The sequence below is a fragment of the Cyprinus carpio genome, chromosome A5, assembly GCF_018340385.1.
Source record: "Cyprinus carpio isolate SPL01 chromosome A5, ASM1834038v1, whole genome shotgun sequence".
In the NCBI taxonomy this organism is placed as follows: Eukaryota; Metazoa; Chordata; class Actinopteri; order Cypriniformes; family Cyprinidae; genus Cyprinus; species Cyprinus carpio.
Window position 1 is genome coordinate 18,197,171 of NC_056576.1, and position 14,143 is coordinate 18,211,313.

At 35.7% G+C, this 14,143-nt stretch overlaps 3 protein-coding genes across 6 annotated transcripts in view; all 3 read right to left on the reverse strand.

Moving 5' to 3' along the window:
- Positions 1 to 273: 273 nt before the first annotated feature.
- LOC109084495 (phosphatidylinositol 4-phosphate 5-kinase-like protein 1) lies at positions 274 to 8,330 on the reverse strand. Its single transcript, XM_042756172.1, has 10 exons — positions 7,569 to 8,330; positions 6,528 to 6,722; positions 4,411 to 4,461; positions 4,069 to 4,223; positions 3,277 to 3,401; positions 3,048 to 3,082; positions 2,894 to 2,949; positions 2,478 to 2,590; positions 2,234 to 2,396; positions 274 to 1,273 (listed from the first exon to the last, which is right to left on the reverse strand). Exons 1-10 carry the CDS (start codon positions 7,584 to 7,586, stop codon positions 823 to 825), a joined length of 1,362 nt encoding a protein of 453 aa, XP_042612106.1. The 5' UTR covers positions 7,587 to 8,330; the 3' UTR covers positions 274 to 822.
- Positions 8,331 to 8,422: 92 nt separating this feature from the next.
- Positions 8,423 to 10,435, reverse strand: LOC109084515 (dolichol phosphate-mannose biosynthesis regulatory protein-like). Its single transcript, XM_019099199.2, has 4 exons — positions 10,346 to 10,435; positions 9,761 to 9,850; positions 9,504 to 9,606; positions 8,423 to 9,075 (listed from the first exon to the last, which is right to left on the reverse strand). The coding sequence occupies exons 1-4, from the start codon at positions 10,346 to 10,348 to the stop codon at positions 9,020 to 9,022; spliced, it is 252 nt and encodes an 83-aa protein (XP_018954744.1). The 5' UTR covers positions 10,349 to 10,435; the 3' UTR covers positions 8,423 to 9,019.
- A 572-nt stretch (positions 10,436 to 11,007) lies between these two features.
- The window catches only part of LOC109073096 (protein FAM102A-like), a 34,405-nt gene continuing 31,269 nt past the window's right edge, over positions 11,008 to 14,143 (reverse strand). For all 4 annotated transcript variants that reach the window (XM_042756220.1, XM_042756225.1, XM_042756235.1 and 1 more), the window contains exon 12: positions 11,008 to 13,966. In XM_042756220.1, the coding sequence (XP_042612154.1) occupies positions 13,921 to 13,966 (46 nt within the window). In that variant the 3' untranslated portion in view covers positions 11,008 to 13,920. The remainder of the gene's footprint in view (positions 13,967 to 14,143) is intronic.

Here is a 14,143-nt window from a genome sequence, read left to right on the forward strand (position 1 = left end):
CTATCCCAGCAACCGAAGCAACCGATAGCTTTAAACTGATAATTTTAAGGATTTCCATAAAATAAACATTACAGCATCATAAGATAAATGCAAAAAATTTCCTTACTTGCCTCCATTATTTTAATATATATTTTAAGCACTTTTTTAATTTTAATAAAATGTGCTCAAAAAATTCCAGCTCCAGCAATACACTGATAAATTACAAATAGCACAATACAAAAGCAGATTGAGGCCTGAAAATTATTTAGCATTAAAGAAGAAAAGATGCAGATAGGCTATTTTAACATTATATTTATTATACTGCATAAATATTTCTGAAAACATTTGAATGCCCACTTATGTAGCTTCACATAAGAGTTTCTGAGCGTGACAGACAGCAGGAAGGAAGGGACCCTGCTTTTGATGAGAAGTTGCAAGTCTCAAAAGCCTTTCTGTCTGGGCAGCTGGTAATCAAACGGTAGCAATGTTCTTTTCAATAAATGGCATATATGTAACCAGCATTACATAATTAATTTATCATTTGAAAACATGCTTAAAACAAAACTTACACTCTCCTTTGCTCTTACATGTTTTCACAATAGGTTTCATCCCTATGCACAATCACTGCACTGTAACTTATGTAACAATTTGAAATTAATACAACTTTTGCATTTTTCATGTTCCAACAAGTACTTGCATTAGCATTGTCTTTATTTAAACAAAAAGCTATAAAAACGTTTGCCCTCGAATGTAGATTCAGATCCTTTCCACTGTGTTAACATTATGAGGTATGTATGAGTCAGATGTGTGAACAGTGTGTCCATCCGTCATCCAAGCGCTCTTTTATTTGGTGTGGTCCTGAACCCACTGGCACAGCCTGTGACAGTAAGCTGGAGGACTGACTGTGGAGAATGTTTGTCGTGGGTATCTCAGTTTTTTCCACAGGTGCTCAAGCCTCTTTTTGAAACCATAAACAGTGAAGATGTCAATTATCCCGATGAAGTAACGCTGCTCTGGTCCATCAATGACATGAAGCGGGTTCTTGAAGTTGGGAAGTAGTCTCCGGTTCTGGGCCTGGAACATTTGTAGATCAGCTGACTCTGCTCCCACTCTACTGGGTTGCTCAATTCTGTCTTCCTCAAGACTTGCGATGTCCGTTCCATCATTGCCACTGGGCATGTGACACTGTGTTGAATGTAATTCTGAGGAGAGGGGTGCGGAGTCTTCCTCTGCCACCACCCCGGGAACAGTTGGTGAAGTGGCATGTGTAGGACTGGATGTTGCATTTACTGACCTATCAGCCAGTCAGAGAGGAACACAGAACAGAACAAAGAACCTTAACCAACTGAATGATTACCATCTAATGAGAATGTGTGGCTGTTGCTTGTTTCTGGGTTGAAGCTCTGTTTTTCTGCAGCAGATTATTTCACCTGAACAAACCATGCTGTTTAAGGTATAGTTCAACCAAAAATTAAACATCTTGCATCATTTACTCACCCTCATGTCCTTGCAAACCCATATGACTTTACTTTTTTGTGTGGAACATGAAAAGTGATGTTTTGTAGAATGTTCATGCTGCTCTTCTCCACACAATGAAAGTAAATGGCAACCAAAGACTGTAGCCAGTACTGAAGTAAATTAAAAAGATTGCCATCTTTTTTTTTTTTTTTGGTGAACCATGGGGTTAAATGATGGATAAATGCAGTATATGAGTTGATGTTCAGTGAATAATGGAATGGTAGTAGCAAGGACTCGCATAGTTATTATTATAGTTTAGTAATTTATTTTTTTGTTATTTCTTTGAGACATTACTTTGAAAATGACATTGAAGCTAGATGATAGCTACAAGCCTGCCTGCCAATGGCCGTTTGGAGAAGAAAAAGAAGGATCTGGAAACAGAGGTGAACATGAACTTTCACAATCAGGGTAAAGCCTGTTATCCTTAAATACTGAACTAAACTAGAAATAAAGAGGGAGAAGAGAGAAACGTCTTGAAGAAACAATTGTCTCTGAACCATGAGAACAATGAAAGCATGAGCAAACATCAGTATTCTGCATTTAAATCACATAAAATTCATCACTATTTTCTGTGTGATATTCAAAAGATATTAATCTTCACTGTCCACTGTTATTATTCTATTCAACATACTTTTATAAGTAATTAGAGTCTTCAGAACTTCATTAAAATATCTTTGTATATGTCAGTGGTTGTTTGTGGATGATTATATGCATGAAATACTAAACTTATGCTCACTTTTTGGCACGCATGATGAGTGTTGCGAAAGAGAGACTCTGGCTGAGTTCATCCTGGTGCAGGGGCTGATGGGCCAGCAGGAGACTGTAGTCCAACACATTGAGCGTTTGAAGAAAGGCAGTGTCAATCTCCACCTGACGCAGGAACCAAGGGCATTGCTGATCTGTCATATAAACAAGGAGCCATGAGATTGAACGTAGTGTTGTCTAAATATCCTCATTCACCTCCAAGGAACTGAGCTTACCTAACTTAATGAACTGTCCTTCAAAATTAAGATCCTTCAAAACAACAATGATCTGGCTGCCTTCAGGGGCTGGGTCCGTCCACCGGCTCATCTCACAGCCCTTTATATCATACTTAAACATTGAGAGAAAAGGGTGAATGTAAAACTAGGGGAAGAGTAATGGGGAAGGAGGTGGGAGTGGTGGATTGGATCATTATTCTTACCATTAGTGCAAGCCAAAAGTAACAGCTAAAAGGCAAAGCAATGTAATGACCAATAATTGCAAGGCTGTGGATTATAATAAGTCAAGATGACATCTTCTGTGGTGTACTTCCACAAAAGTGATGGAGAGATTAGAAACATTAAATAATTATATGATCGATAATGGACGAATCGATAACACTTAATTTCCATTTATAACATGCAGCGAGTCTTACCTTGCTGTGATTCTGTCATCAGGGTAAAAGACACTTTGCATCACAATAAAGTACTTCTGCACACAGAAAACCAGTAGTTTTATAACATGTACCTTAAGAGTTCATAAAAGAATCATTTTAACAGGTAACTGGCAATGTTAAATGAAATAATTACCATCCTCTGATGTGCCATTTTGATCCTGTGAACACCTGTCCATGAATAAAGCATGACAATTTCTTAAATGGATGCAATAAAGATAAGCATTTAGGGTTTTAAGGCTTCTCATCTAAATCATAAGGAATTAAATTCATTATGCATTAAAATTAGAGGATAAAAAAATCGCCCAGTAACATTTGTTGAAAAAGTCATGTTAATTTAATAGCTTCCTGGTTCAACTTCTCACCTAAAAATTTGACGAGCAGAGAGTGTGGGTACTTCTCCAGATGTTCCATGTAGATTCTCAAGTTAGACAAGAGAAATCGCACTTCTCTTTTACTCTGTGTCTTTAAGAAAAACCGCTTGTCATTACTAAACAGAGGACAGAGAAATCTGTTAAAGGACATCTGGTTTGATATCAAACAATCATATTGATATTACAGAGTTTACTTATAGATATGTATCTGATATATACCATACTGTTAAAAGGTTTGGTCAGTGAGATTTTTTATGTTTTTGAAAGAAGTATCTTATACTCACCAAGACTGCATCTATTTGATCAGAAATCAGTAAAAATATTCATTATGTAATATTTTCACTATTTAAAATAATTGTTTAATTGTTTTTATGTATAGGCCTACATCAGTTCACCTAGCCACCATTTTGGCAATACAACAGGGCAGTTATAATCATGTCAAGTATAGCTCCTATATAAATGAATGGGGAAAGACCAAAATTCCCAAAGCCGTTTGTTAAGATTATGTTTCAATAAGACATTTCAAATAAAAAATAAAAATAAATAAATAAATAAATCTGACAACAAAAATATAATTGTGACTGAACTCATGCTAAAATTATAATGTACATGCAGGTATAAAAATCTATCAAAAAGGCTCTTTAAAATGAAGTACAGCTCTTCTTATACATGCCATATTATTTATTATTTATTATTTATTTCTCTATGAGTGGTCTGTCTCTTCATCCTTATGCTGAATCTGGGGCATATGCTCCTGCATGTGAAGCATTTGTGCTGACTCACGTTAGGAAGAAGTCTGCCTTGCTCTTGGAATTGCTGATGAATTGCAGGTAGCTGCCTTCAGAGGAGAGAGACTGCTGATATTCCTTCTCTGTCATCCCCAGGGAGCGCCGCAGACTGGCAAACACCGGCCCAGCGTACGTCTCCATCCTGAAGTCCCACGCAGTCACAAACACAGCAAAATTCCATAGAAATATCTTGTGCATAATTCAAGCAAAAGAAGCACATGCTCAACAAATGCTTAGTTATTACGTCACATTTTGTCCAGTACAGCAAAAAAAAAAAAAAAGAAAGAAAATGCTAAAATTATAGTAAGCAGTGTTCACTTTTTTTTCTTTAACATACCTTATGGATTTGAGTAACCTCAAGATTGTAGTCTTTCTCAGACAACTCATCCTAAAAAACACAAAATATATGATCAATAATGAAAAGTATTTATATCGTCCAGTTGATAACATGCTTTTGCAGGTAATTTTTTTCTTTTTGTCATTTAAGTGTGTGAGAGAGATAGTTGCAAAAAAGCTTTGACCCCCAGACAACAGGCAGCACATTCATGCATCATACTGCTGCCTAAGCAGACTGGATTCAATAGAATCAGGGGTCTGCAACATCATCTATGTGTGTGTTTGTTAGTGAACAAGCACATGACCATGAGTGCAACAACCACAATACAAAATAGTTTGAGTAGATAATAATCATGGGATGTGTTTGCCTCATTCAGAAGTCTGTGTGGATCACTGAAAATGGCAACAGAAAGCTATATTGGAAAGAGGGGCAAGAGGACAATGTTTTTTTTTTTTTTATTCTTTTGTTTTGTGTTAATTCATTTAAATTTTAGTTGTGGTCAAGTTTATTATATCTGAGTACATTTTAATGTGCATATTTGTTTTCAAAACCCTTTAATCATGACTATATACACAAAATAGTAGGAGATTGATTGCCTTACTGCTTTCATAAAATGGATTACAAATTTCATTAATTACTTAAGTTCCCTGATATGTAAATATGTATTTTAGCATGGCTGTAACAACATACTGACACTCCAGGACAGAACTATCTAATTCTATGATGTATGGGTTTTACATACTAAAAATGTAGTCAGGGGGTGTCCATACTGACAGCATCCAGGACTACTTGTCCTGGTTTGCTGGTGGACCTGTATTTCTTTTAGGCATCAGTGAATGCCACAGTCAATATTCTATCATCTCAATAAGAAAATAGAATTACAGAAAGCATTGCAATGCTACATGAATAATCTATGAAACATCAAAAATGTGACAAGCCTATGTTGGAAAAAATGAGTCATGCACATGCAGTACCACATTCAAAGATGAATAGTAACGGTCTTGTTCCTCTATAATACACTAAAGTTAAGATATACATTGTGTATCAGGCTTATGCTTATTATTTACTTATGCCATTTACCCAACTGCATTCTACACTCTTTCTCACGGTTAAAAAAAGCCACTGATTTCTGCTTTGACGTTTTCTCCCCTCTCTTGTGGCGCTACCATGCACTGAGGTCTACTGCATTGTTCGAATTCTGTCCCTCCTCCCAATGTGTGCAATACAATGGTGTTGTACACTTAGTTATTCTTCCACAGCCTCTGCTCTGTTACTCTTGAGCAAATTACCAGGATAAAAACAGCTCAAATCAAGCTTAATCATTGTAATATGGTGCCACAAACACACAGTCTCCATGGAAAGACCAGATTTAAATATGGTCGTCTCTGCGGAGCTTGCCCTCATACTAATTAATGGTAAATGGAACATGCCTGTCTCCTTAGAGGTCTTTGATGCCAAAGCTTTTATCTCTGTCACCTTTTATTTCAATATGCAATTCAACATTGAAAATGTAATGTGAGCTGGACTGTTTATGTCCTTGTGATTTTATTTTGGTTTTGTTTTCATAATTCCAAACCTGTTTGATTGCAATGATCTGTGACTTCTGATAAATTCAGATAAATTTATTCATATCAGTTTGAGTGGTAGATGTTAACACTAGTTATAGTGTTATATATAAGTGATGTCTGGGGGGGGGGGACAGCATACTGGGGCGGTATATGTCAGCACACTGTCCACAAATATATTGGCGCCTCACTTTTATTGTACAGCTTCTATTGTAATATATTTGCCTATTTTTTATTATTGCGTTATATTCTATTTTATAGCCTTTATTATGACTGTATTATGTCTGTACTTTATCTGCTCTGGATGCTCCTGTTACAAAGACAAATTATTTGTGTGTGTTTGTAACATACTTGGCAATAAAGCTCATTCTTATTCTGATACTGGTTAAAGAAAATTGTATATGTTTTATATATTTTCTCCACAGACCTCTAGGAGTCCCTAAGCGGATCAAATACTCTAGCTCTAACTAAATCTTTCTCACTGTCATCTTTTCTTTAAGACGGAAGAAGTAATATTCAGTAGTCTAGGTTTATAAACATGGGTATACTCACAGGTAAAGGGCTGTCAATGGTGTTCTGCACAGCGGCATACAGCCCTTCCTTCATCATACAGGTGAGACTGTAAAACTCATGCTGCTGGTCGATCTCAAACAGACCCAGCAGTTTCCATTGCTGCCTCAGTCTTCCCCACCGTCTCCTCTTCACTGTGCGTCTGGGTCGGCTCATACCTGGCCCTGACATCTCCATCTACATCATACAATAGACATGTGCTTTAATACAGTACTCCAACAAGCCTTAGTAAAAACAACATGCATTTTTATCAGTATTTTGGGAGTGTATGTGTGAGATATTAATATATTTTACTGCCCTCTAGTCTATGTTTTAATGACGGAGGGATTTGTCATCATCTTGAAACTGGTTAAGGTCTCCCTGACAACAGACCAAAATCTGTATCTGTTCAAGTATATTCTCAGAGAAAATTATTAATTATTTGTTATTCTTTATTTCTAGTGAATGCAGCACCACCATGGTGGAACAGAGCACCTGCAGCAGATCATAGCACAAATCTGACATGAAATCAGCTGCAATAAATGCGTTGCTCCTTTAAGACACTAGTGTTTTGTTTGCACATGAGGAAATCATAGTTTCAAACAATATTGGCACATAGTTTAGCCAAAACCCTTTTAGTTTGTCCTCTCAAGTGTCATGTGCCTCAAATGGGTTTTTCAGCACTGTACACTGAGTGCCAGAGAAATATTTAATCAGACATAAGTTTATTTGTTTCAGTGATGGTAATCAGCTGTTCTGCATAAAGAAATTAAAATTTTCAATACCAGTCTTCAGATTTTCCCTCTCTAAATGCAGCCAAAAGATCTCTGTAATCAGATCCTCATATGAAGTGCAGAATTAAGAGAAAATCAAAGTCCACAATAATGTATACTTTCATTATTCTGAATCAGATAAAGCCAGTTTTTGATGAACATTCAAAAATATTAAAACAGGAAGAGCCAGTTGAACTGTCAGGAGAACTTCAGTTTGACTAAAATACCAGAAATATGTCTTTCAGACTAATAATAACAGATGTGCACGTACCTCAGCGCGATTCATCATGGGTCTTCTAATACATGTCCTCGTCCGTCCGCCGGGTCGTGGATGGGGAGATCAGCGCAATCTTTCTGCCCTCGCGTGACATGACACGGCCAGTGTGTGTGAGCAGCTCGAGCTCTATCAGTCTCTCAGCAGAGCGAGCGGCCCATCCCACACACACGCTTAGTTACCGAAAACACGAACCGTACGACCAATTGCCAAATATGCGGACACAAACAGCCAAAACTATTAGTGTTGATAGTAGATTGATATTTTATACGTATTACAAACTTTGAATAAGATTTTTACACATAGTACATTACTACATTCTCTCTCCATTCATGTCATTTATATATATAAACGCAACACTTGTGTTATAAATACACTGTAACATTCTCTATCGATATGGTGATATACACCAGGGATAGACAACGGTTCCTAACGCTACAGACAAGTGAGGGTTTTTTCAGGGTTGGAGCTAAACTCTGCAGGACATCGGCACTCCAGGACCGACGTTGCCTACCCCTGACATACACTCTTAAAAAGTGTGGCTCCATAAAGAACCTTTAAAATCCATGGAAACGTTCCAATGCATAAATATAGTGGGAATATAGTAGTTTTTCGTTTTTTTTTCAATGTACTTTACACTAAGAAAAATATGGTTCTTGAATCTTGTTTGTAATCACTGCAGAAACCACCCTTTGGAACGTTTAAGAGTGTATGACAAGTGCATGATAGATAGATAGATAGATAGATAGATAGATAGATAGATAGATAGATAGATAGATAGATAGATAGATAGATAGATAGATAGATAGATAGATAGATAGATAGAATAAGAAACAAACAAAAACATTATAAAAAGTTAAGCATATTTTTATTCTTATTATTGAGGGATTGTTTATGGTATTATAGAAAGTTCTCTTTCTTAATCTTTTTAGATCGTTGTCCTGAATTATTTTGCTGCTAGAAGCAAGCTCTCCAGCTTATAAATGCATCTATTTACAACAAAAATGAACAGCTGAAACTCCTCAACTTAAAGCATAACTAAGTAAAAGGAAAAAAACCCATATTCCATTTAGTATACATATATCTGCCCTATCTCTTAGGTGCCAAAATTGTGTTCTCATGTATTATTTGCTTTTATCTCCCTGACTATGGAAAGAATTCTCCAAGGCTAAACACAGGTAGTGTGGTCTTCAGTCAAGGTTGTGGCCACTGGATGCACAAAGCTCAAACAGACTACTGTGCAGATATATGTTCAGTACTGCTTTGGCTAGAAATGAAATCTATTTTGTTGTTTATTTTAAGAACCACCTAAACATGTCTAATGACTGGAATCCAGGCGAGCAGCTTTAGAGTTGATCTTCACGTGGCTGTGTACAGGAAGTGGTACATGAGTGAAATCAACACAGTTCGATCTTGTGACCAGATGAATCACAACAGCCTGGAGAGTCTCAATCAACTTTCTTAGGTTTTCGATTCTTCCATGTTATCACTCCTATGAAGGTGCCTGAAAAAAACAATGAAGGTAAATTTGGTCACTAGAGCAGAGAGAAATAAGAGCAGAACAAACTTTCAAATTGAAACTGAAATAATATGGATGTATTGTTGGATTTACATTTACATTACATTATTGCATTTATCACTTACTTATAAGAGACTTATACAAGTGGAACAAAAGCAATGTGTCAAGGAGCCAACAATATTCACAATATGCAATGCTAGGTTTACAACTAGATTAAAAAAAAGTGCTTTTAGTGTGTAAGTGCATTGTTTTAATGGTGTGGGGTGGTTAAGTGCTTGCGGAAGAGGTGTGTCTTCTGCTGCTTCATGAAAGTTGCGATTGTCTCAGCAGTTCAGAAGGGTTTGGATATAACTAATAACATTTTAAACTTGATATACTACTAACATTTTCGTGTTGACGGATTGCTTGCTTACCAACACACAGTAAGAGGATTAATGCTGCCACTCCAGGAAGTATGACTGAATATTCTCGTGGAAGAAAATAACTGTGGATCACATGATCACTGTCCACGAAAGGCTGGAAAGAGGGCAGAATTTCAATATTTTTTCAGTACCTTATCAAACAAAGTATGTTATTGTTATGGGTATTATATCAATTTGGAAAACTGCAAAACAAATTTCTATCATTTAAATGTTGCTAAAGTTTAAGCATTAAACGCACACACACTTACCAATACTATGACCAAAATGGTGTAATATGTAAAAAGTAACAGACTAAAACCAACAAGTCCAAAACCAACAGCTTGATCTGCTCCGGTTGCCTGAAATGAAATTGTTTTTGAGTGCAAATTACATTTAATATGTCTCATTTAAAATAAAACGTAAACATACAAGAATAAACATAATATTTTAAAACAAATAAAATAAATATTTAATTTTGAGAAATTCATATGTTGTCTGAAATAAACAAATGATGTGTTTTTAATGCAAGTGTATATTGCAAACATTACACACTTGTGGTGTGTTTATGAAGGGTCTTTAAGTCTGGATCTCCGTGGGAGGTCAAATTATTCATTAGCTATCATGAACAAATAAATACTTTTTAAGAAATACATTTAAATGAACAAATCAGAACTATTTTTGTATTAGTGAATAATTTATGTGCTCTAATTACGCACTGTACGGTGTGAAACAAGGTAAAACAGCTAATTAATCATATTAACTACATAGTTAGACAGTTAACATCTAGGAACAACGCGGCGACCTACAAATAAGTGTAATATTAATACATATACAAATATTTCAGATCATCTTACCATTACGACCGTGTTACTTCCGCATGCGATTTTGAAATGTACTTCCGATTAACAACGGAAGTCATGCTAGGAATTGTAGTTTTTTTTAATCTCTAAATTTTCCAGCACACGAGGGCGCTCAAAGACAGATTCTGGTTAGAAGCCGCGCTACATGCACATCTCATTTTAAAATATTATCTTTTTTGTAGCAGAAGTGGAGATCCTCCTGCAAGTCACAGAGGCAGTTTCAAGACTCTATTTAAAAATATAACTGATGTTAAATTAAACAACTGGTATCATCTGGTTATCTTGTTTAATTTGATATATACCACCCACATAATGTCTACATGTCAAATATACTAAGTTAAAGGAACCAGGTTTAGTAAACTAAGTTAAGACTAAACTCAAAGATTGAACAAAATGTTTATAGGCCTATTATATTTAGTCTCAGCTTCATTACAACAGCTAATTTAATCCTTTATTATTATTGTTAGTAGTAGTAGTAGTATGCCCAATTGTCCTGTTTCAAACTGTATATTTATTAAACATTCATTTTATTAAATATTAGCGCATATTCCATGTAGCCTACTGGCAATAATAAAAAAACATACTTCAAAAGTAAATCATTCATCATGGTGAGTTAATAGCTGGATGTTGTTAAATAAATCACACAACTAAGAATATTATTTATTATGATACCCAACATGATCTTTATTTCCCCAAAATAATGCATACAGATAATCTCACCTGACAGTTACATTAAAGAAAGAAACATTCACATTTGAGTGTAGAAATATAGCTCTGGTCCATCATTCGAAAGCATCCTCTCTATGCATGAAACCAAACAGAAGACGAGAAAACTTTGGAGCAACACCACATTGCTTATGTGTGATCTTAATATATAAATATTTGTCACAATCAGAAAAATACATTCATTTCCATAGTACTTTAGTGGTAAATTCATTTATATACTATATGTTATATAATTTTTAAAGAAATCTCCAGAATATATTTTACTTTATGAACGTTGCTGTCATTAATATGGATGTTATCATGGAAAGCTTTCTGTAAGTGCATAGCTTTCATCATTTATGATAGTAAAGGAGAAATGAAGATAAACATTCTGGAGAATGCGTGAGTGACATTAGTTAGTCTTCAGAATTTAAGTGCTGTTGTACTTTACATAATTATCATTTGAGGTTTCAGTATCCTGGAGCCTGTGCTGCTCAACAGTCAGTCCTTATATATTAACAATTTAAATAAATGAACACGCGTGCATTGATTAAACCTTATTTTTTAAAGAGAACATGAGCTCCAGATTACTGAAATGTACAAAAACCATAAATGACATTGCTTCCATCTTTGCATACAGACCCCAGTCTGCTCCCTGCAACAGCGCCTTAAATCAAGTGTGTGTGTGTGTGTGTGTGTGTGTGTGTGTGTGTGTGTGTGTGTGTGTGTGTGTGTGTGTATATTGTATATATATATATATATATATATATATATAGATTCTCTTTTGCATTAGAAAGATCACAGATTAGTCAATTATGACTAAAAACATTACAAAAGTGTTTGTAAGGGAAAGAGAGAGAAGAGAGAATAAACAAGAACCACAGATGGACATTAATCATCACAAATGGTAGACTTTAAAGAATTATTTAACACCACGGTTGAGGGGAAAAATCCCCCTGAAACAGATTCCAATGAACCAGCCTGCTGGCTCGAAAATACAAAAATGACAGGATGAAGTTACTGTTCTTAGTTGCTAATAGCTTTTTTGTGTAAGAGTAGAAGAAAGACAAAGAGTAAACAACAAGAACAATTAGATATGTTTTTCAGTGTCTTCAGAGAATCCCTTTATACTAGCGAAGCAGAAACATCCAGAACACTAGGCTTTATCAGGCCACATAACTATCATACTGTATATTTTGCCCTTTAAAAGCTAGTGTTATTTTTAATTCCCATGTGTACTTATCCTGCAGAGAATCAGCTGGATCATGCCACAGACTCGTTTTTTCACTTTAAATGGCATGAATAACAAGAAAATTTATATTAATTTAAAACACTTTTAAAACACAAATACCCTCACATCTGCAGTATATACTAGTGAACAGTGATTCTGTTTAAACGTGTCATTTTAAGCCACTGGACAAGTGAAATATTTAAGGGCTAAATTCCCTGAAAGAACTCATTAAAATGGGCTTTAACAAAATAACAGGCCCACATTGCACTTTTCTCTCAACTGACAACTAAAACTCACAATGTCAGTCTTGAATGTGGTGAATGCTCTCAGATCAACTGAGAAAGATTCATCTCCATGACAAAGATCATGAATAGCTAATCAGATGACAAACAAGCAGTGTATGACAGAGAAACACTGAAAACTGAGCTTTCCGTTCACTCTGTTTCACTGTCATGCCTGTTGTACACTGTTTCCTATTGCATGCACACCAGAAACACAGAGGCAGTCGACTGCCAAGGACAGACGTGTGACTGTGAGTCACGGTCTCTGATCTAGCCCTACAAACAATGCAATTATTCAGCTGCATGTAAAACAAGGATTCTCCAAATCGATTGCTCGTAATATTTTAACTGCATCTTGTAGGATCTCACTGGGCTATGACATTCTGATACTGACAAGTCATTAGTGACAGAATGCCACAAATGACTTGGCAGTGCTTTCAGAGCCAAAACTCACAGCCACATGAATATTCTAAGCTGAAATCAGCAGCAAAGTGAAAGATTTGAATAGTGAAACAAACACTGACAGACAAAGTTAGAAATACACCGGGAATTTTACTTACGAAAGAGAAAGAGAAAGAGAAAGAAAGAGAAAGAAAGAGAGGGGGGCAGTACAGTATATTTTTGTATTTAATGTTCACCAGTCCAGCTGGAACATATGTAAGTAAACTACTGCCCACCTCTGAGAAACAAGCACAAGTGTTGAGATACTGAAAGTGGTTATTTGGGGGATGGCTTAACTGTTTTCTTTGCCTCAGACATATTTGTATGGCCAGCCATACATGATTTTATGCATATTATTCCATGTTTATCACAGGCTAATGGGTTGGTTACTGACTAAACTGCATTATTAGAATGTACCCAAGGGCAGGTGGATTTCAGTGGTTTGTATATAAAAGGGGTGTTAATGCATCACAGAGAAATATAAGACATTAAATCATCCCACTTCAAAACTTTAAATAATATCTGAAAAGCTGCTGTTATTTGAATATAACATTGAACTGAATTTCTTTCTAAAACCTTTGGACTGCCCTCATATTTCACAGTGTTAGACTGAAGCTCCCATCTTGCCTCATTTCAAGTAGTTTGTATTCTCAGAATCCGCTGTAAATTATTTATGATTAATTCATTCTTAATCATAGAACAATGATCGTACCCACCACTGTTTTTTTAGCAAATGTAATTAATGATTAGGGTGTTACAGTTGTAATAGGCGAGTAATATGTCAGACCCATAAGAGGAGCAAGTTGTGGAGTCAGGTGCCCACTCTGACATCCAGTCCCTGTCTTGCTCTCAACATCATTTACAAATGAAAAGTGGCTGTGTGAGAGAGTGACTGCTGTGGCCTCGGAGATCTAATGGCTCTCAATCACCACCGGTTCAAAAACACCTGCAGACACCCTGCCAAAGAATAAACGAACACGATATTATAACAGTAAAATACAAAATACACTACTGAAAATTCAGCTTTGGCAACTCAGGAATGAATTTAAAACATTTAAAACATGTTAAAATAGAAAACAGTTATTTTTAAATTGCAAGAATATTTCATAATATAACTGCGTTTTTTATCAAATA